The sequence below is a fragment of the Ambystoma mexicanum genome, chromosome 2p (genome assembly GCF_040938575.1).
Source record: "Ambystoma mexicanum isolate Mex_15411 chromosome 2p, UKY_AmexF1_1, whole genome shotgun sequence".
Classification (NCBI taxonomy): domain Eukaryota; kingdom Metazoa; phylum Chordata; class Amphibia; order Caudata; family Ambystomatidae; genus Ambystoma; species Ambystoma mexicanum.
The window spans coordinates 594,691,362-594,714,886 of record NC_090923.1 but is presented as its reverse complement, the minus strand read 5'-3'; the positions used below and the strand labels follow the sequence as shown (position 1 = coordinate 594,714,886).

At 47.5% G+C, this 23,525-nt stretch overlaps 1 protein-coding gene across 3 annotated transcripts in view; it reads left to right on the top strand.

Annotated features, from left to right (window-relative positions):
* DCAF1 (DDB1 and CUL4 associated factor 1) overlaps positions 1-23,525 on the top strand; it is a 1,932,496-nt gene that overhangs the window by 913,792 nt on the left and 995,179 nt on the right. For all 3 annotated transcript variants that reach the window (XM_069644104.1, XM_069644105.1, XM_069644103.1), the window contains exon 14: positions 11,736-12,996. In XM_069644104.1, coding sequence (XP_069500205.1) covers positions 11,736-12,996 — 1,261 coding nt within the window. The remainder of the gene's footprint in view (positions 1-11,735; positions 12,997-23,525) is intronic.

The following is a 23,525-nucleotide window of genomic DNA, read 5'->3' as shown; positions in this document are numbered from 1 at the left end:
GGTTGGTTGGCAGAAAAGTTAGTTCGAAAGAAGGACAAGCCCTCGGTTTGGAGAAGGATTTCAAAACACTTTCACTGCGGTTGAATGAAACGAACAACCAGATTTGCAAAGTACCTTAAAAGGGAGAGGAAGCTGTAGCTGAGGCACACGTTCCTGGTAGTTCCTGCAGGCTCACGGTTCCTGAAGTGACTGTCAGACTGACGAGAAGTAGGAAAACTGGAGGGTCTTGCACTTCCCAGGGAAGAAACCAGCAGCAGAGCAAAGCAACGAATAAAAGGTACGCTCCTTAAAACCGAAGCAGGGTCCGACCTTCGTGGCTATCCAGCCCACTGTAGCTCTGTACAGCGAATTCGACCAGAGGAGGGCTCCTGGCTTGCAGTTTGGGCGAACTGGTTGGTCCCACCAGCTCAAGAGAAGAAGTTTCCTGGAGGTTCTTCTCTGTCGTCGGATTCTGAAGATTCGGACCTGCAACAGGGCTTCACCGGGCAGTTCAGTTGTTGTAGGGCTCCTCTTCTGTCAGCTCCTCGTTGGTTAATTCGTTCCAGTGGCGACTGTCTTTCCAGTCCCAGAGACCTGCTTTTTATGCAGTTTTCCCCCATTCATACAGCCTGACCGTCAATCACACAGCAGGGTGGCTGTCCTGGCAAGGACAGTCACCCAGCCAATCAAACAGGAGTGCGACTTAGGTTACTAGGGAACCCATGACAGTGGTCCTAAGACCCCGCCATCACATCCTGCCTACCCAGACTTTCAGGCACCTTAAGGAGGGCTTCTGTGCAGAAGCCAGCGAAAAGATGGCGAACAAAGGAATATACCCCAGTTTGGCATGCAGAGTAAAACACGAGAAAGACTTTAACAAAAAGAAATGGCGAATAAACCCAGCCGGAGCCAAAATAAAATGTATCTGGTCAAGCGGGTTTATGTTCAAGGCTAATATAGCCTAAAACAATACCATGGTTTTATGGTAGAAAAGTTAGGGTAGTTACCACTGCCACCAGCCAAGTCTTGATGTAAAGGGAGCAAATCAGTGCTCCAAGAGAAACGGACAGAAAGGGATAAGAATTAACATTTTCCAATACTCCATGTAAGATGGGGTTCACTGGGTCTGTGGTTTAAAGAGACTTCATAAAGTTAATGGCATCTTTACATGTTTCTGGGAGACAGTAGTCAGCCCCAGAAAAATTGAGTCAGTGGGAAGTCTAAAAGACAACCCTGTGTCACTGCACTGAAGGTGCTGTGTAACACACACACAAAAATGATGCTCATGGAGTAGGTGAGGCTCCAGAGCCCAAGATCACACAAATGGTATAAATACACACAGCAAAACACATGTAAGAGTGGGAAAAAGGTTCACACACTTACCAGGTGAAAAAAGTAAATCCTAGAAATCCAGCAAAGCTGCTGAGGGACTCATTAGGTAAGGGAAATCAGCCATTTATGAGAATTCTCCCTAACAGGTAATCAGTTTCCTATAGAGTGATAATCTCCGCCATTCTATTACACTTCTTATTAAAAGCAGTCCGAGTTCATAGCGAATGGCTGCCAGAGGCACACATTTGGACAAGCATCTAACCATTGATTTTACCAATCTGGACTCCTATATTACAGCTTCACCCCTACACCACAAGGGTGCTAATTCCATGCCATAGCATAGTTGGGCCACTATTTTGTTTCTGTACAAGCGTAGACATGGTAATAAAGAAAGTTTGTCATACTTTAAGTCAATTTTGCATAGCTGGCATGTCATCGGGCTGACTTTAGAATCCAAGTAGGCCCGATAATTTGCTTTTTTCCTGTCTCCATATACAGGATATCTCGAGTATCTTATAGCAGTACGAGTAGGTAATTTCTCATGATATAAGAACCAGGAGTATTTTTTTGGCTTTTTGTTATGTGTCAGGCATAGAATCACAGTTTTGCTATAATTGATTTTTAGGGCATTTATACAGATGTATTCTTTAAAGGCAGTAGGGAGATGCTGAAGGCCTATAGGGGTATGATCGTACAATGTCACATCATCTGCATATGCTGTCCAATGTACCTTCTACTTTAGGTGAATTTACGACTAGATTTTTTAAGTAGCTTCCCACATCAGAGAAGTATAGATTAAAGATAGTAGGTGCAAATATACATCCTACCTTAGACCATTTTTTACCCTTCTTTCTTGTGATAATGTCCCATCCGCACTAAGTCGCATTTTTATTCTTGAGTCTTCATGCATATTATATATAATGGACAACAAAGGCGAAGGCATTCCTAGATTGACCAGTTTGGTCCACAGAATTTTTCTGTCCACCAAGTTAAACGTTGACGTTGGGTTGTTAGATACCACATAGATGGGAAGATTCCCAGGGGTCTACACATATTGTTGCAAGATGTTAATCAGTAGGCCTCCTGCATCTGTTCCCACGTTCTTTCTAAAACCAAACTGATATGGTGTCAAGATATTTCAATTTATCCATCCAGTTCCGAATGTGCTCTAAAATACGACTAGCAAATGCAATCAGTCACAATCTTTCGTCAGAAAATGGTAAAAAAATACAATATAAGCTTCATGATCTCCCCGCATGAATAAAGACCGCATGGCGTCTGCTGATGGCAATCCTGTGAGACCCGCTGCATTCAAAGCATTCAACCGAAGATCGAGAAGAGGAACCGGTCAGCAGATGTCTATCTGCACTCTTCCCCCACACAATCTACACTGTCTTCCCCCCATTGGTATATTAGACCAAGCACTCACCGTCTCTCTGATCCTTGGGATATAAAATCTTAGTCTATCCTGGGATTATCTAAAACTATTACCCGCAACGTTTTTAACATTTTGCGGTTTTGCTTCTCAAGCCTTAATGTGCTCCACAAATTGTGCTACAAGATTTTTGTAGCAAAAGCCACGATCAGTTGTTCCTGATTGTGCTCAATTAATATATTATTCATATTTTTTTTTATATTTCTTAAATACCCAGCCCAAGGCCTGCTCTGGGGCCTTTTGATAGCCATTTTTATTGCAATAGATACAGTTTTCGCTATCTTAATACAGTGATTTTTATTCTGGTTACTATTACTCCGTAAAGTAGGCCCATCAGTGTGTCACCTGGTATGTTAGCCAATTAATTTCCAGAACAAAGTCCGACAACCAAGATGTAACTTCCCATAAATAGGCACAACTTCGAATTCCAGATATATAATTTCATTCGCAGTTCGAGGGGGCATTCTCAGTCTCAAGTATATAGCGCTCTAATTTAAAGATATCGGGCAAGTTGGCAAAAGCCCCGATTTCAGACCCATATAACGTAATGGGCAGAATCTTACCAAGGTACTGCTAGATCAGTGCCCCAAGAAAATAACTGCGTATTACTGGAGTAATAAATTGTATGGTTAATTGTATGTGTCTGACTTTATTAAAAGTATATACTTTTCAGTATAGCAGTGTGGTATATTTTTTTCGGATAATTTTGTGGACGGATTGTACCTTTTTGTTGGCCCACTACCTCTTCTTGAGAGTTGCATCTTTTTGCTCTGTCAATGTTACCTACCTAAGGAAAGGTTTGGCTACTCTTTCTTTTTAGATGCGCTAGCCTTCCCTCTAGGATTATTCGTAGTATCATCCTCAACAGTTGTCCAAAAACGTCCTTGCTAAGAAGCATCAACCAACTCTCGGGTCTGGGTTTTCTCACCGTTAATCCGTCACCGGAGAGTTTGATGTTGCAGGCCGGTATCCAGTCATTGCATCGTATACAAAGCATTGAATGCCAAAAGCATCGGAAAAAAAGCATCAAATGTCTTTTTTTCAAAGGAAAAGGTAACGGTTTTATTTCAATTATAATGGGTTTTAAGGGGTAAAAAAAGGGGGTTAAAAGAAAATGGAAAAAAATACATTTAATGCTTTTTTGTAGATGCTAAGGCATTCAATGCTTTGCCATTCGATGCAATCACTATAAACCTGCAGGCTGAGACAGCTGGCTTGAAGACCATGTCTTTTTCTTCTTTAACCCGTGACCGGGAGCGCACAGAAATGGGAATGCCATGGAAGGCAAGATTTTTGCAACCGGCAGCCTGGTTTTGCATGCTGTGAACTCTACTTGCACCCTGGCCAAGTATACTTTTAGTCTGTGGAGCGTCTCCGGCGCGTCTGAGAATTTTCCATCCATGGAGATGGGAGTGGGTTTCAACAACCTTCTGGGAGACTGGATCACAGTGGGAGCTGCTCACCAGATTTTGCAATAGGGCCTTGACACAGCTGGTTGTCAGGCGAGTGCTGTGAGTGTGTGTTCCGTCCTGAGGAGGCGCTCTTGAATGATAACCTCTGGATATGCTCCTGATGTTCAGATAAACCTCTGGACATGCCTTTTGATGCCAACCATCTCTTTAGGGTGAAAGCTAACAAATCTTTGCAGCAGAGGTTTCAGGCCTCTGTAGCCACAGAAAAGTCCTTGGATATACCTTTTTAACAGCCTTCTCTGTTGGCGCTGTGCTGTCGTGCTTTTTGACTCTCCCTTTCTTTCGCCCTCTGGTGCAGGGGGCAAGCGTCCTCCGGCCAGCAGCTGCAGCCTGGTCTCCCCTGCTAGGGTAGAGATCATGGAGCGCATTTAGGTTTGCCCCCTCCCACTGTACTTTGTCCATTTATTTTCATCTGGCACTTGGTTGTCCCTGTTTGTCTGGGAGTGGCATCTCATCACTATGGGTGCTTGGACCGTGCAGGTTGTAACTCAGGATTACTGCCTCTTGGCTCTTTCAGCCTCACCTGACCACCCCCCATTCGGCATTTCTTTGCCTCCAAACCCTCCGCTGTTGGAGGCAGTCCATCAGCTTGTGAAAAGGGCTCCATAGAGCTGGTGCCCTTTTGAGAGCAGGAGAAGGGCTGATACTCTTTACTTTCTGATCCTGAACAATGAATCCTGACGTTCTGGAATTTACACATGCGCACAGACATGATATGATGTATCATTTATAACGCACTTGTACACAAGTGTTTCTAGGCGCGAAAAGACAAGGAGGGGGAAACAAAGGGAGGACAAAACAATCTTACTAGTCATTCAGATCGCGCAAGCGTGGGGAAGAGGGACGTGAGAAGTGCTACAGGGGGGAGAGAGAGAAGTGCAGGTAACTCAATAAGTGCAGCCAGAGGGTGGGCAACTGGCCATCAACCTGGGCTCGAGTTTAGTGGGTGGCCAGATGACCAGTGCGTGGAGCAGTCGGGCTCATCAGCAGGGGAGAGGAAGAGAGAAAGCGGAAGCAAAAAGGAAGGTCTTAAGTTGCTGCCGGAACTGGAGGTGGTGCTGCTCAAGTTTGAGAGAGGCAGGGGGGCTGTTCCAGAGGGAGGCCCCAGCTGAGGAAAGAGATCTGCCCCCCAATCTCTGCTTGGAGAAGTGTCTGACCCTCAGAGATTTGGAGGTGGAGCCCCATAAAGCTTTGTGGATGATGCAAATGGTCTTGAACTTGATCCTTGCAGCCTCAGGGAGCCAGTGAAGAGATTTCTGAGCTGGAGGGATACGGTCCCTGTGCTGGAGGCCATAGACAAGTCTAGCAGTCTTGTTCTGGATTAGTTGTAACGGTCGAAGAGTAGAGACAAGCATATTTAAGAGGCTGTTGCAATAGTCCGGCCTAGAGAAGACCAGGGCTTTGGAGACAAGTGAGCTTCTGGGGTAAAGTGAGGAATGGCAGAATAACTCTGAGGAAGTGCAGCTGAAAGTGTGACTTCTTAGAGATATCAGAGATGTTAGGAGAGAAGGATAGGGTGGAGTCGAAGATTAAACCAAGGTTCTTAACCTCATAGGAAGGAGCAGGAAGAGGGCCTAGGGTGGGCGGCCAGAAGAGAAGGGAAGGGAAAGGAGGGAGCAGGTGTCCCGATGTGGAGGATCTCAGTATTACTGGGATTAAGGCAGAGATCATTGGTGGCACACCATTCCTGAACTGCAGCCAGACGGTCTGGTATGAGAGAAGGAGCAGAGGTGGCTGAGGGGAGCCTAAAGGAGAGCTGGGTGTAATCCGCATAACTCTGAAAGTTATTGTAGAATGTAGCGATGCAGTGGGCAAGGGGTGCCATGTGGTGGTTGAAAATCCAGGGAGAAAGGTTAGACCCCTGGGGAACACCACAAGTAGAGAGAGATTAGAGGAAAGACCCCAGTTGGACTCGGGATGGCTTATCAGTGAGAAAAGAGGTCAACCAAGCCATGGCCTGACCAGTGATACACAGGTTGTCACAGAGGTGATTGAGCAGGATGGCATGCTTGACCGTGTCAAAAGCAGAGAATAGATTGAGGAGAATGAGGACATTAGGAAGATTGGAATCAAGATTAGAGAGCAAGTCTTCACAGGTGTTCGGGATAGATGTTTCCATGCTACTGCAGCTCTGAAGCCAGACTGGTGGTCGTGGAGTCAACCAACAGATTAGGTATGCAGATTAAGCTGGGAGATGGCCTGCTTTTCCAGAAGTTTTCCCAGGAAAGGAGTGATGGAGATCGGGTGATAGCCGGAGAGGAAGGATCGGCGAAAGGCTTCTTATGAAGGTGGTGCACAAGGGAGTGCATAAGGGGTGAGGGGAAGGTTCCAGTGCCAAAGGAGTGATTGCAGAAATCGGCCAAGGGAATTGATGTGGTCCTTGATGGTTCTGGATGAGCAGCAGAGAATCTGCTTTGACAAGACTTTCATAGATCAGACTCGTCTAGAAACATCGTCTGGGTGGGTGGGACAGTTGAAAGGAGGAGAAACATCCGAAGACAGGCGAGGGGTGGTGGAGGAGGTCATTATCAAGATGGTCATCTTGACCCAGATACCTTGAACTGTAGGGCTGGTTGGTGTCAATAGATCACAAGGACGCCAACTTCCATGTGCCAGTTCATCTTGCATACAAGAAGTACTTGAGGTTTGTGGTTGGAAACACCCACTGGCAGTTCATTCAGAGTTCTGCCGTTCACAGTTGGGTTTCCCCATGAATTTCAAAAAGTTCCTTGTTTCTTTGCCTCAGTCTCTCCGGTTCCATGGAGAGGTCTTGCACATCTGCCTGAGCAGGGCTTTCCCTCCCGAGGATCAGGTGGCAAACATCCTTCAGATGTGTGAAAAGGCCAAGCCTTTGACCTTGTCTTTAGGGGCTGGCAATCCCACTTGTTGTGAGGTGGGAGATGCAAAAGGGGAATCCAGTGCCAGTCCTGCCCCTGAGGTGGATGTTGGACAATTCCTTCCCTCCTCCCCTGTCTTGTACCAGAATGCTTTCACGCACTGTTATCGCCTACAATGGCTATTGAGACATTATACAGACATGCTCTCTAGTGTTTTTCTTCTTATTACATATCTGAGGCATTGCCATCTTGTCAGCCTGACTCGAGCAAGAGAAACGACGAAACCCTGTGACAGATATCACCCACATCGAAAATCAAAGGCCATCAGTCCCATCGAGCTACTTGCGCCATGAAGAATAAGTGCAGAGCTGCCCATAGAATGAGAAGGCCACACCGTAAAGCCACGCACATATGTGACAATCGCAGTAACAGCAGGGTCCTGCCAGGATGCACTGCCTGGAATTTTGTGCATACATCCATTAAACCACCACAGACCTGCTCCAAGACTGACTGACACTGTCTGGGAGTTGGCTTCTCGAAACACGATCTGTTGTATTGAACTTGATATGCTGCCGTTAAACCACAAATGCCAGCTGAACCGATTAGGCCCTTTTCAAAGCTTCCATGTGCACATACACATCCCGGGTAAGGGAGAACAGCTCAGATTAGATGGGGTAAGAAGAACAATCCCTACGAAGGGAGGGATATGTAACGGGAGACGCGAAGCGTGAAGTTGTTGGTGTACGGGGTAAGGTCAGTGGTGAAAGTGTACTGTGACCAGGAAACGAACAGGAGCAAGGTAGGAGTGGTGGCTTGTGGAAGAGATTGTTGAAGAAGGTGAGGTGTTTTAAGTATTGATGATGGGTCTGCAGTGCGAGTGTCTGAAAGGTAGTGCGAGAGGGCTGGTCCAGAGAAAATGGATAGTGTTGAGTAGTGGTCTCGGAAGAGTGTAGTAGTCAGAAGAGTATAATAGTTGGAGGAGTGGTGTAGTAGTGAGGGTCGTAGCGGAAGGAGGAGGAGGAGGAGGAGGAGGAGGGTCGTAGCGGGAGGAGACACTTAGTGAAGTGGATTGAGAGGAGTTGGTACATCAAAGGGTGGAGTTGAGCAGTAGGAGGAGTGAAAAATCGGAGGAATTGGCACCTGGTGGGAGGAGTAAGTCAAGTGAAATGTTAGGAAGAGTAATGGAGAGGAAGTGAGTGAACGGGACTGATCTACCCTCCATACACGAGTCATTGCAAGGCACTATCCAAACTCCCTTTTCGAAAACAAACCTATTGCTAGACTAGGGACAGTTAGAAAATCGCTGAGGGAATTTAGATAGCCTGCTCTTAGGAAGTCCATCATAAGTAAAATATTAAGTTCTAGACAATAGGGGTTAGCAATCTCTAGAACTAACCACAGCTCATGGGCGCTTGGGAATAGGTAGGGGGTTTTTGGGCAGACAAGTGATTTAGCCCAAGCCCCAACAAATAAAAATAAAAACCCTTAAACTGTACTCCCTTACTGTGTTTTTTCTAGCTATCTTTGACAGATGGTACATGTCTTCCATTCACAGAGGCTGGTCTTTGCCTCCGCCTTTCTGCGTCTTAAGTTTTTCATGGCCCCTTTCATCCTGGTTGGTACATGAGGTCGCTCCAGTGGCTACTTAGGATTTAGTGGTCTTTGTTCCCAGGGTGCTACTCCAGACTGGTTACAAGTCTTGAAATTTGTATCTTGGGATCTTGGGGGCCAGACCCTGCGAAATAACTTGCTGAGATGGCCATTGGTTCACCAATCCTAGCCCCAAATGACAGTAATCATGGACACATATCAAAGGCTGGGAAGCTCACCTGTTGGATCTTACAATGAGTTGACTCTAGTCTTTGACATAAGCCTGGGGACACATCAACTTGTTGGATCTGCAGGAGATCCTGCTTGCCCTGGTCGCCTTCATCCCCTCTCTGAGATGCAAGAATGCACTTGTCTTGACAGAAAACACCATTGCCATGCACTACTTTAAACAGGGTGCTATTGGGTCCTTTCCATTGTGCAGAGAAGCAATGAGACTGCAGTTTTGGGTTATGGAAATTGTCTCTGCCTGCCAACAGCCCATCTCTATGGGAGCATGTCCTTGCTGATGCTCTGAGCAGACAGACCAGCCTCCCACGAGCGAGAACTCTGCCAGGAATTTCTGGAGAAGATCTTCGCCTTTTGGAGGGTCCTGAAGTGGACCTCTTAGCTGCTTGTGTACAGTAAGTGTGAATTGTTTCCTCCAGGGATTTTTCCCCTGCAGGTAGTTCTGGGGGATTCATTGACTGTCAAATAGCTGGTCGATCTCCTCTATGCAGACTAGTTTTCTGGAGATGACCGCATTTTGTTCGGGTCCTTGTTGATTGTGATCACTCCAGATTGGGCCAAGAGGACATGGTACCTAGGGTATCTGGACTTGTCCATCTGCCCTCCCTGGTGTCTTCTGGCAATGGTGAATCTGCTATCCCACTCTAGCTAGAGGTTTCTTCACCCGAGCCTCAACAGCCTTAATCTTCATGCTTGGCTGCTGGGATAGGAGTGGGACTTATCGGATTACTTCCTGACTGTGAATCTGTATGCTCTGAGGCAGGCCACGAAGTCCATATATGCTTGTAGGTGGCTAAACCTCTCGGCTTGGTGCCGGAAAAGAAGTCTGGACCCTCTGACATGTTCTACTTACTGTGTTCTGGATTTCCTGGTTTCTTTGGCCATGAATGGGTCTGCAGATTGTCTCTGTGAAAAGGTATCCGACTGCCATTTCATTCTTAAAAAGACTGATCACCCCAACGACTATTAAACATATTGTTTTATAAACCATCTTTACTGTTTGTTCTAATTGTCTTACTGTAACATTGTACAAGAAAGTTTCATAAGTTGTCTGTAACCTCGCCGTGATACCCCAGGGTCTGGGCGAGTAACAAATGAAATAAATAAAAAATAAATAAAATAAATACACCCCTGAACAAGGGCTCATTCTTCACAAACCCTGCTGTTGTACAGTTTGTGGGGTTTGTGTAACCAGTTCTCCCTACCCTCCCCCAACCCCCACCTCAACGCGCCAATTTGTTGTTTCTCCGTGGGATTTGAAGTTAATTTTGATTTTCCTTATGGGGGCTCCATATTTAAGGAAGTGCATTCATGTTCATTGTGACGGCTCGCCTTTAAAGTGATTTTCCTGGTAACCATTGCTTCTGCAGGAAAGTTGAGTGAGCTCCTGGTGCTGTCTGCTAAACCTCCTTACTTGGTGTTCTCTGTGATGAAGCTATCTTTGAGCATGAGACGGTCCCCTCTGCCTAAGGTACTGCTGGATTTGTATCCCTCTCAGAAAATCTAACTTTCTTTGTCTTTTCTTCCTCCTCAAACCTCTAATTATGGAGACAAGGTTTCATTGGCTGGATCCTTTGTAGGCTCTCAGCTACTATATATCTTGGAGGAGGGACATCATAAAAGAGGACTACTCTGTTATGCCTGTGCTGGCAGGGGGGCTGTGACTAAATAGAACCTATTCAGATGGTTCATCCTCTGCATCTCAGAATGCAATAGCCTGGCTCTGAAGGATGTTCTTGAAGGTGTCAGGCTCGTTCCACTAGGGGCTTGGCTGCCACCTCTACCTTGCAACGAGGGGGGTTCCAAGTTGTCAGATGTGAGCAGTGAAACCCACCTAGCTGCTTGACAGTTGTTGAAACATTACCGCCTGGATTCCCTGTCTGGGCAAGATGCTCGCCTTGGACGGAGTAGACCTCCAGTGTTTTCTGGTGTAAGTGGTGCTTTCTTGCTTTTCTTCCTCCTCCACTTTCATGTACTGCTTTGGGAATGTACCAAAGATGAGGAATCTGTGGGAGAAATAATCCATGAGGCGGGGTTTATGCCATCCTCCCACAGATGTATCATCGCCATCGCAACCTGCCTCTCGGCATGTCGGTTGCGTACCTCTTTTGTTCTGCGTGTCGTCAGCTGGTGAGTGCTACGAAAAAGTTGGGTCTGAAGTCCTGGGGCCTGGCTGCTCCATATATACTGGCACAACATCCTGTTGGGTATAGGGGCATGCATGGACTTCATGAAGAGCTGATATGGAGCAGCAGTGTGTGTGTGTGTGGCCCTCTTACCCTTCACAGCATTGAAGACATTTCTGAAGAAAGCTGATGCTGGAAAGGGAATATTAAAGATTTCCATTATGGAGAGAAGGACTAATCCATCAGGAAGAACATTACCTACAGGTAAAGTAAAGTGTTCTGACAGCCTTTCAATTAAGCGGGTTGCACAGTAGGATGAAGGCAACTGTGCCTTGTGATGCTGCCTACACTGATGTGTGATACACGTTAGTGTTTGTTTGGGTAATCTCAATATGTAGATGAGCGGTAAAAGGATATGTTTGGGGAGTATTTTAATCTTGAAAGCATAGTGGAAGATGTACTGTTGTATGACTTCTAGCAATAAGTGAGCAGTCAAAGTGAGTAGTAGATCCTTCGAAATCATGTCTGCATGACTGCTCAAGTGTCCATCATTGCTGGTACTTTTGGTGTGCATTAGAGCTTTGAAAAATCATTGTCTGAAGAGCATGGGCCTTGATCTAGCAGCACTAATCAGTGATTTGAATAGAGGTGCAAAAATACATGATTAAATTGCTGCGATTTGGACCAATAATTGTCTTGTCTTTATTGCTTTCCCTAGGTATCAGCATTATTCTGGGTGTTGCTGAAGGTGAATTTGCCATTCATGATGCTGAGATCCAGAAATCGGCCCTCCAGATAATTATAAACTGTGTGTGTGCACCAGACACCCGCCTCCCGAGCATTGGGAAGTTTATTTCTGGAACCCCTCGGCGAAAGACTCATCTGCACCCCAAGGGCACAGAGCATGTTCTCAGCAAGATGTGGAATGTGGTGCAGTCTAACAATGGGATTAAGGTGTTGTTATCACTTCTTTCCATCAAGATGCCCATCACAGATGCTGACCAAATTCGGGCCCTTGCTTGTAAAGCACTAATGGGTCTGTCGCGCAGCACTACAGTACGTCAGATCATCAGCAAGTTACCACTGTTCAGCAGCAGCCACATCCAGCAGTTGATGAAAGAGCCTGTGCTGCAGGACAAGCGAAGTGAACATGTGCGTTTCTGTAAATATGCAGCCGAACTAATTGAGCGTGTCTCAGGCAAGCCATTGCTGATGGGCTCTGATGTCTCGTTAGCAAGGCTCCAAAAGGCTGATGTTGTGGCCCAGTCCCGTATCACATTTCCACAGAAGGAGCTGCTGCTGCTCATCCGCAATCATTTGATTTCCAAGGGGCTGCAGGATACCGCTAGCATTTTAACAAAAGAAGCCGACTTGCCTATGACTGCTGCCTCCCATTCTTCTACATTTGTCCCAGCCATAAATGCAGTAGCAGCTGCCTCCCCAATTACCTTGCCTCGCACTCCCCGTCTGGCCAGTTCCACCTCTACTCGGCTGGGAGTTGTGACAGCTCCTTCCACCTCAGTGCACTGCCCCACAAGGCAACCGGTACCACCACTTCCTCCATCCCTGCCTGGACATGGTCCAGTAAGCAGCTCTCCCCTCATTGGTCGTATAAGTTTTGTTCGGGAAAGACAGTCCCCATGCAATGGAAAGAAGGTGCGAGTGTTGCGGCAAAAGTCTGACCATGGGGCCTACTGCCAGAGCCCAGCTATCAAGAAACAACTTGACCGTCACCTCCCCTCACCACCTACGCTGGATGGTATCATGACTGAGTACCTGCGAGAGCAGCACGCCCGCTGCAAAAATCCTGTGGCCACTTGTCCTCCCTTTTCCCTTTTTAACCCTCACCAGTGTCCAGAGCCCAAACAAAGACGACAAGCACCTACGAATTTCACATCTCGGGTGACCCGCCGGGGGGCCTTTCCAATGTATGGGGGGGTGGACGGAGGTTGCTTTGACCGTCACCTTATCTTCAGCAGGTAAGAAGCAGTGATTGCATGGTCTCAAACCGTTGAAACCTCCACTGATAGAAATCAGTTTTTTAGTAATGCTCTGATCGCTACATGTTTAAATTGCCATTTCAATATATTGGAGTCCAACACACTGAGTACTCACTGGAACACCTAGCATAGTACATGCTCGCAGTTTAACCTTTCACAGTATTTAATTACACTGGGTTGGATCTATTCTGGCTCTTTACCACTGTTTGCCATCATGGAATCGTCATTATTATTTGTATACATGTTTGTTGTTGTATTTATTAGGTGAAGAATAGCTTTTACCAAAATCTCTGTACATAACCACCTATGGCTGACTGGTAATTCTATTATTGGATGGCTTCCAATAGTAAATGAGATGCAAGGACAGATTAATTGCCCCATGTTAAAAAGCTTTTTTCGCAGCCTTCTGGTGGGAGTTGGTGAGACCTAGCCTTAGTAACAGGGTGTCCACCAAGCAAGAACAAACTCACAAAGGGTAACTTAGAGCAGTCAGGTTCCCATCTTGGGGGCAGGTGGGTTGGTACCAAAGTACAATTCATCCCATACAAATACCACTCATAAAATACGGTCAGCATATATGAACCATTTATTTGCTATTGCATTAGAATAAAGACACTGTCAAATAAGTACCCAAAATAAACTAACAAGTGGAGAAGTATTTAATATTTAACATCTACAAATAAAACTTTAAACATTGAATCTTCCTCACTCTTAAAAATACAGTATAGAGCACTATCTAATCCTAGAAGTACTAGGCGTATGTGGCCCCTTGAAGTGCAGGAGGAAAAGGGTTAGAGTATAGGAAAACGGCCCAGAGGGTCAACAAACATCTCGTAAAAGCAAAGCCAGTAAAAGGTAGAAACAACTTAACCAGCTGTGAAAGAGTGGAACAACAGTGTTTTACCATTCAAACAAGTATAGTAAATCATTTTCACCTATTTCTCGAAACTGCAGGCCCCAAAGGGGACCAGTGAAAATGTTCAGTTCAGGTAGGTACCTTTTAAAGTTACTTTTCAGGAGTTTGTAAAGTTTGCAAACGTTTTCCCCATAGAAATCAATGGGACAAACCCAGTATGCCTGCTGCAGTTATGGGGGAAATATTAGACATCTTCTTATTTTATCCCAGAGGTGCAGCGGGAGTGGGTAGCCAGAGGGAACCCCCAAAGATGTGTTCAAACGCAAGGTTCAAGAACCAGCAGCCCAGGAAGAGCTAGATGCAGAAGGTGCCCAGGGCCAACTCCAGTCAGTGGAGAGAGATAGAAGGTGGAGGGGCTCCAAAACCCCCACTGCTCTTGGGCCAAGTGGACCCCATAGGGGAGTTTGTGTTTTGGGTTTAGGTTGACCAAGCAGCGCTTGGGTGCTCCAGTTGGTGCAACCCACCACCCAACAAGGATGTAGATACGGTGAACCCAGTGAGGACACCTGGAAAGACAACCAACAGTTGAGCACAACAATGTTCACAGTTACGTCCAGGCGGGCAGAGGGTACACGGTACACCCTGCAAGCAAGAAAATTGCCATGCAGCAGCGGCAATGGTGACCCAGGATTTCCCACAGCAGAGCTGAAGTGGAGTATCCAAAAACTACTCCAATTTCCAGACTTTGAAATGCCCTACTTCTGGGCATGGGGGCCAGGAATCTGTTACCATGGATGCAACTCTGCAGGCAGGAGGAAGGGTCCATGAAGGACAGTCATTACATTCAGCAAGGAAGACTGGAGGAAGTTGAGGAAAACCCCAGCAAGGAGAAGCAGGAATACAAGGAAAAAGGGGTCACGGACCAGCCAGCAAGGCTAAACGAGAATCTTCAACAGCAGCCCATCTTATCAGCAGTCTTTCAGAGTTTTGGTTAAGACATAATGCCTGGGGTCTCCACACAGATAACATCTTTCATCCAAGCCAAGCTAGCCCACCAATCACATCCCAGGCAGCGTGCAAAGGTTTTGGTTTCCAACCAATGAGGATTGCCTTATTTCTCCAGCATGTGGGCTGGCATGGATTAACATGCTCATGTTTATTCCCAGTTGTCAGGCTGGGAATCCTCGGTAAAGATAACATCAGTTTCATTTCTGAATTGTCTTTCTCCCAACAACCAATCACTGGTCTCTGGGTCATAATGCCCTGGCCAATGACTGCCCTCTACCTAAGCACCTCCTCTGGCAGCCATTTTCTGATTTTTACCGCACGTTTGAGTGGTGGGAGTCCTTGTGATTAGCTCTTGGGCTTTTTTCTGCGTTTTGCGCTTTTTCTTAGTTTACTCTAGTTTTCCGGTCAATCGAGCCTCAAGCTCCATCGATCCATTATCTGATTAACGGGGACCCGTTTTCGGATTTTCCAGCGCCCCGCAAAGGCGAGTTTTCATAGAGTTCGCTTCTTGGAGGATTCCAGAAGATTCTTGGAGGCCTACACAGCGTGGACATGGAGGAGGCGAAGGAAGACTTGACGCCTCTGTTCAAGATGTGCCCTGGATGCAGCCTACAGAACATCTACTCTGACAACAGGCAATCCCTGTGCCTCTATTGCCTGCATTTGGACCAAACGCACTTGGAGGATGACGGTGCATTTTGCAAGGAGATGGTCCCCCACACCATGAAGGTTCGGAATAGGCATCTTACCGAGTGGCTTCAGGCCAAGGCCCCTGCTACGGGTGAGTCCCGGCAGCATGCCTCCCCTAGACACAAGAAGAAAACAGAAGGCTAAGCACCGTTAGTCCGCGGTTACCGGGAGCACCATTGCAACGGGCTCCCTGGTGGCCAGGGCGAGCAGTGTCTCCAGCACCTTCCACCACGTCCCAGCGCTCCGGTTCTGTGAAGAAGAGGAAGTAAGACCACCCGGGTAAGCTTCTGGAGAAGCCCCGGACGGGCCCGACGGAGAAGGCAAAGGAGGAGCGGGACTCTGACCAAGTTCGTGAAGGCCCAGATTCACCTGGCAAAGGCCCAGCCTTCCATTGAAGGAGCGATGGCGTCCCTCACGAAGGCCGTTGATGTGGGTTCACAGGGTACGACTTCTAAGGCGAGAGTTTGCCTGCCTGCCTGCCAGGAGGGAATCTTCTTTCCATCCCATAGAGAAGACACTGGAGAAGGCGACTGCTGTCATCTCCCCGAAACAGTCTCCCCTGGTCGCAGGGAAAGAGAGGGCACTGTAGTCCTGCAGGGCACGGACATCTCCTATGAGGAGGAGCTTTCTACTCTCCAGACTATTTTGGAAAAGAAGTTCGTCGAGGCCAGCTTCTACGGCAGGGACTCAGACGAGGGTGACGTCGAGAGTGGCGATGAGACCGACGAGAAGGAGCAGCACAATGAGGACTTGAAGGACCCTACACCGCTGCCTTCGTCGCCCCCAAACCCCCCCATTCCCGCTTCCGCCTCCTTAGCAACCACCTCAAACACACGGCGGACATTTTCAAAGCACTGCACACCTAGTGCTCGGAGATCCGGTGTGGGGTGCCCCTTAAGCCTGCGGGAAGACGCTGCAGCACCTGGGCCGTCAGGTGAACCCCCAGGCCAAGAAGAGGAGAGTTCACCCTCCACCTCCTTGTCACCCTTTGCCTCCCTCCCCTCCACTGAGGGATGAGACGGACCCGGACATGGTGACAATAGGCACGGACGACGACGGCGGGTTAGACCTCCCGTCTCTTCCACCCAGGGCCTCACCGCCCGACGAGATAGGTTTGTTCCACACGATGATCTCTAGGGCCTCAGAGCTGTTTCAACTGACCCCCGAGGAGAAGAAAGAGGGTTTCCTGTACCAACAATGTGAGGCTAAGCGGAAGACTGTACTTTCAATTCCGCTCTTGGATGATATTTGGGACGAGGGACTGTCCCTGATGAAGAATCCGTCCTCTGCCCCGGCGAAGAGGGACCGATACGAGAAAAAGTATAGAGTGCTCGACTGTGCACCCAAGTGTTCGGTGGTCTCGGCGGCGGCTAAAAGAAATCATCTGGCGCTTCCTCATCAATGTCCTCCTCCCTCCCCCCGCCCCCAGACAGTGAGGGGAAGGAGTTGGATCGCATGAGACGACGAGTCATCTAGGCGGTGACGACCTTCGAGGCGGCCAACACCCTTGACATTGTGGCACGTTACAACAGGGAGGTCTGGTTTAAGATCACTCCCCACCTGAACTTCCTTCCTGACGACAAGAGGATGGAAGCATTGGAGATCCTGCAGGAGGGGGAAGTGGCTTCGGATCATGCCATTTCAGTGGCCACAGACTTTGCTGACACAGGGTTTTGCCAGATGGGCAACATCGTTTGCCTTCGTCGGCGTCGATGGTTATGGGCCACGAATTTTCACCAGGATGTTCAGTCGAGGGTATTGGACATGCCTTTCGACGGGGAGAACTTGTTTGGGAAGACTGTGGACAAGTCTCTTCAGGCCATCAAGGCGGACAAGGAGACGGCTCGTGCCTTGGGCACACTCCAGCAGCGATGGCTGTTTTTTCGGACCTCCAGAGGTAAATCCCAAGGCTCCTCCAAAGGCTTCGGTGGAAGTACTTTGGCCTACCGTCAACAGTCCCGCTCTTCGGCCCAGGAGGCCTGCAGGGGCTGCAACAAGTCTGGAGGATGTCGCCGTCGCCGGCAAGGACCCCAAGGCGTTGCCTCCACAGTGAAACAAGATTGAACCTGCCGTGACGTCGGGCCCTCACCCACACATCCCGGTGGGAGGCTGGCTGGCGAACTTCGTCGGTATGGAAATCCATCTCCACCGACTGTTGGGTGCGGGACGCTCTCGCCCATGGACACACCCTGGAATTCCGATGAGTGTCCTTGTGTACCGCCAGTGGCCAAGCAGACAAACCACGTCACTCAGCTTCTGGCGTGTGCTCTCGTTACTTCCTCGTCAAGAAGTCGGGGAGTTGGAGGCTCATCCTAGACCTCCGCCGTCTGAACAATTACATAAAATCTCAGAAGTTTCGGATGATCACCCTTCAGCACATGCTTGGAAAGCTGGAAAAAGGGGATTTTCTATCGTCGCTGGACTTGGAGGATGCCTATTGTCACATACCCATTCACAAGGGACACGCAAGTTCCTGAGCTTCGTGGTTCAAGGGCCTTGAACTGGATTGAAGTCGACGCCAAGGATTTTCACCAAGTGCCTGGCGCCGGTGGCGGGGCGGCTGCGTCTAAGAGGGATCCACGTGTGGCAAGAATGTCCAGCTGCTGACGAAGCTGGGGTTCTCGGTGAACTATGTGAAGTCCTGATTGGTGCCATCGCAAGACGCGCTGTTTCTGGGGTCCCGACTCAACACAGTGTCGTGCCTTGCGTCTTCGTCGGAGGAGAGGATAGCTGCCATCCCGGGCAAGGTACAATGGCTGTTGACCCTGAAGATCGCAACGGTGAGGTCCATCAAGTCCCTTCTCTGCATAATGTTGTCATGTATATACCTCATTCGGCTGTGCAGGCTGCGGATGCGTCCACTGCAAGGGTTCCTCGACACCCGTTGGCTTCAGGTATAGGGAAGCTTCGAGGACAAGATCACTCTCGACAAGAGTTTCCCTCGAGCGATACGGTGGTGGGGGTTCTGTGCGCATTTCCAGACACCGCCTCATCAGGAGACGGTCACTACAGACGCATCCTTGGAAGGATGGGGGGCACACACCGGAAGTCTCCACGCATGAGGCCTGTGGCTACTGTAGGAGAATTGTTGCATATCAACGTGCTGGAGCTGCGAGCAGTATTTTGGGCCCTCAAGTCTTTCTTTACTTCCGTCCCTCAAGGGCAAGGTGGCATGGGTCTTCATGGACAACACCACCACGATGTTCTATATCTGGAAACAGGGGGGCACCAGATCCCCAGCGCTCTCCAGAGAGGTGCAGGACCTATGGCACTGGGCCTTTGCCCAGGGGAGGTTCCTCATCCTGTTTCATCTGGCAGGATTGAAGAACACCATTGCTGACTCGCTCAGCAGGGAGCTGTGCGCTTGCCACGAGTGGGAGCTTCGGCAGGACCAAGTGGATCTTCTGTTCCGACGATGGGGCAATCCCCAGACCGATCTGTTTGCGTTGGCGACGATCACCAAGTGCCAGAGGTTCGCCACCAGGTTTCCCTAGCCGGGGAGCATGGGGGACGCATTCTCATTCCCCTGGGACGGCCCGTTCCTGTATGTGTTCCCTCCGTTGCCGTTGCTTCTTTGACTAGACAATCAACTCAGACGGTCCCGGTGCAAGATGATCCTCGTCGCACCGCCATAGCCAAGACAGATCTGGTACCCAAAGCTTCTGGACTTGTCAGCGTCCCCTCCAGTGAAGCTTCCGGCAGCCGCAAATCTTCTCACCAGAGAAGGAGGCACAATTCTGCACCACGACCCTGGGTCGCTGAACTTGCAGGCTTGGCTACTGCAGCGCTAGAGTTTGGTGGATACGATCTCCCGGTGGACTGCAAGGAGGTGCTTTCCAAGGCCAGTGCTTTGTCTACACTGAAATGCTACAGACATAAGTGGAAGAGGTTCTGTCTGGTGCCGTGCACAGAAGATCGACCCTCTACGAGTTATGGCTCCTCAGGTGCTGCCGTATTTGCTGTCGCTGACCAAAGCAGGACTGGCTCATGCTTCCATCAAAGTTGATCTGGCGGCGATCTCCCGCTACACCAAAGTTCTGGGAAGGTCATCGTTATGGTCACACCATCTGGTCAAGAAGTTCATCAAAGGACTTTTCCGTTTGTTCCCGCCGGTGAACGCCCCGGCGTGTGAACTCAATGTGGTTCTGACTAGGCTCATGGGTCCTCCATTCGAGCCTATGCATTCAGCACCGCTGAAGTTTTTATCGTGGAAGACCGCGTTCCTCATGGCAATCACCTCTGCACGGCGAGTGGGAGTTATTCAGGCCCTGTCCTTGTAAGCCACCTTACTTGACTTTTCACGACACAAGGGTGGTCTTAGGACGCACCCCTCCTTCATGCCCAAGGTGCCGTCGGACTTTCATCTCATCAAGCCCTTGGTGTTACCTGTGTTTTTTCCGATGCCTTTGTCGCTGGTTGAAAGGACTTTGCACTCGCTGGATGTGGCTAGAGCGCTGAAGTTCTATGTGGACCGCACAAAGAGTTTCCGGAAGAGGTCGCAACTTTTTGTGAACTTTGGCCCTGTGAATACTGTGAAGGCCCTCTCCAAGGCTTCCATTTCCAGGTGGCTCTCCGGCTGCTTCACTCATTGTCACCGGTTGGTAAACCGACCGTTGCCTGGCCGTCCAAGATCCCATTCAACCAGAGTGATCGCTGCCACTACGGCGTTCCTGTCTGGTGTGCCCCTGCTGGACATCTGCAGGACTGCTAAGTGGAGGTCGATGTATACCTTCAAGAGATTCACATGCGAAACCTCCCGCCTACCCCTCTGCGGCTCTTCTCTTGGTCCTACTGCCACTTTACGTGCTACCAAATCTGAAGATGGCTGCCAGAGGAGGGGCTTAGGTAGAGGGCAGTCATTGCCTTGGGGCAATATGACCCAGAGACCAGTGATTGGTTGTTAGATGAAAGACAGTTCATAAATGAAACTGAAACTGATTTTTTCTTTACTGAGGATTCCCAGCCTGACGACGGAATATTCAGGAGCATGTGAATCGATGCAAGACCCATGCTTGAGAACAGTTACAGGTAAGTAACTTGTTCCAAACCACCTAACAGACAGACGCCATCAAACAGGATAGAGAGTGGGAAGTCTGGTGGACTTTAAACCACAACTGAGTGTGTAGGCATGTGGGCTGAGGATGGGCTGTCGTCAGTACACACACACAAAGGCAACAATACAAAATGGCCAAAGCAGGTTGGACTCAGAAAAATGTATCGGTGACCCAATCACTATCATATAGGTGTTATGGGCTACTAACGTTGTAAAAATTACTACACGACTGGGATAGCCTAATCTAAATCATAAAACTGCCATCCGTCTACTCCTCAACATACCTTCAGAGTGAATTAAGAAAATTAAATCCAGACGCTACCATGCGCTGTGGTGCCTAAAAGGTTTTTATAACATTAACTAGTTAGCGAGCATGTGCTAATGTTTCGTCCGTTTTTTGGGCTTTGTCCAGGCAAAACTGGAGAAAGATTAGCACGTGTTCGCTAATCAGTTAATGTTTTAAAAACCTTTTTAGAACCACAGTGTCTTGATTTCTTTTTCTTAATTCTTAACACTGGTTGTTTTTTTAGTGTTACAACCTCCGGACGATCCACGCAGCAGAGGTGATGCATTAGAAGTAGCTAGAGTTGAGATTGAAGCAAACTAATTACAATTGTAAGTCACGCTGAGTCACGATATTAAACACTTAAGCTAGTTTTTTCAATTACTTAAAGAGTGATGTAATTATCTTGGGTCCAACATAAGGTGCATGAAAGCACCCCTGCCCTGCTAGTCACAACGGCTAGATAGGGCAACTCATCAGAAAAAAAACTCTAGTCACAAAAAATAAGTTAAATAAACTGTGGAAGCCAGCTTACAGTTCAGGGGCCCCACGGTCAAATGAACCCAAAAAATGAGATTGTCTTTGCACCTAGTGTAGCAGAGATAGGGCATTTGAAGTTTGTACATATGCTACAATATTATCGATTAGAGTGTTTCTATCCATATACAAGTGATTGGACAGGCTAGGGGAATCCATGGGGCGTCTGATACCATAAAACAGTTTTGGTGCTGCTTCAGAGCAGTCTTTTTAAATCTGTTACAGGATTGTTTGGAGGAATCTCATGAGGCTTGTGTTAAAGCCCTCAGATGACCACACTGAACTAAGGAAGCTTACTTTTCAAGTATCCCTAGACCCACCTTTGGTAGGAATGGTTGAGCAGCCAAGGCACACTTCTGTATAGGGACGCGAGGCAACAGAAATACCTTCAACACGTTTTTAGCTCAAGTGTCCACACATGGTTTCCCTTACATATGGACTTTTCAATGTATGCACTTTTCAATCTACTGCTGATGGTGACAATCAGTAGAGTACGTATGTATAACTTTGAGAAGTCGCTTTTGAGTAGATAGAACGGTCTCTGGTATGTTTAGTGTCGCCAGAATATGACCCATAGCCCGAACAGGGTTGAAATGTTGCAAGTTTGAATGTTTAGAAGTCTCAGGACCTGTTTTCTCTCAACCGTGACTGGTTGTGTGGGGGAATACTGGTCCTGAAGTTGAGGTTTCCCAATGTTTTACATATGCTAAGGGAAGTCTGTTGGAACCTGGCGGTTAGAGAATTTCACCTCTTTCTGACAAGTTTGTTGCTCTCTAGTTACTGAAGGTCAACTGCTTGCTATTCTTGCAATTCTGCTGGCAATTTCAGTTGTGTTGTATTGCCACTGAAAAAGGTTAAACAAATAAGTCTTTGCTGCTGCTGAGGGGCTTTTGGACCTGTGTGTTCCCGAGTAAAACAAGGATTCATCGACAGCAGTAGGTAAGCAGATGTACCTTTGGTAGCTACCAAAGTTCTTTGTAAAAACGAATGTCTTCGTTTTAATCCATATTTGTTTCATATTTTGTATGTATTTAGTGTTCTAGTACTCACAGAACTTTTCACACAATTACAAAAGTTAAAACCTAATTAGCATCACATTGCATTTCCATATATTACGTTTCACATTACAATTCAATACACATACACCCTATATTTCATCTTATTAAATTCAATTGATCACGTGTAATAAATACTACTGTATATACACTTTAAGATGCATTGCAACAATACAAATCTCCAGTGCAGAGAAGGGAATTTTACTAAATACAGCTGTGGTAAAGTATACTTAAAATTAATATGCAAAATCCCTCCATGTTCTTAAAGAAGAAATATGACTGGTGCTCTTACACCAATCTCACGGATTTACCTTTTCAGTAAAATCTTGTATCAAGCGAATTGAAACAAAATCCCAGGCTGGAATGTGTTTTATGGTGTTTCCCAGTAAATAAAGTAGCATGTACAGTGGCTCTTTCATAACCTTTATATATACGAAAAGGCACATTTATTGCAGTGCCAGCCCTGATAATGAAGTCAATCCTAACTCCAATCTGGTGGCCTCTACTGAGATACTTTGAGCTAATCCCAATAGTCTTCTCAATTAAAATCCTTACAGTGCCTTGCCTGTAGGCTGTAAAGGATAGTAGTGGCGAGGCTCTGCTTATATGCTGCTGTTATGCCCTTCAAGCTGTAACCAATGTTTTTTCTGCACATTTTGTAATCATTATAAGCAAGATGGATTTCGTACTTTTTTTTTCTCAAAGAGTTCACGGTTCTTTTTTCCCACCGTAATTACGTGCCCCAAATAGCAATAGAAGTAACTTCTTCAATCATAAACTCCACACTATTCAAAGTGCAACTGTGTCTGTTCCCATCGCAGAAGTGCCTATATTTTGTTTTATGTAAATTGTTAGTCTTTTCTCTTTAGTATACTCAAATCCACATGCACTTCTCTTGAGGCCCATGAAAGTGTAGTTCAAAATAATGACGTCATCCGCATACACCAACCATGGTATGTGGACATGACCCATTTCGGGTGGCACGTTGTTAATGCTGGTTAGCTTGCAAGGTAAGTCTGCTATATA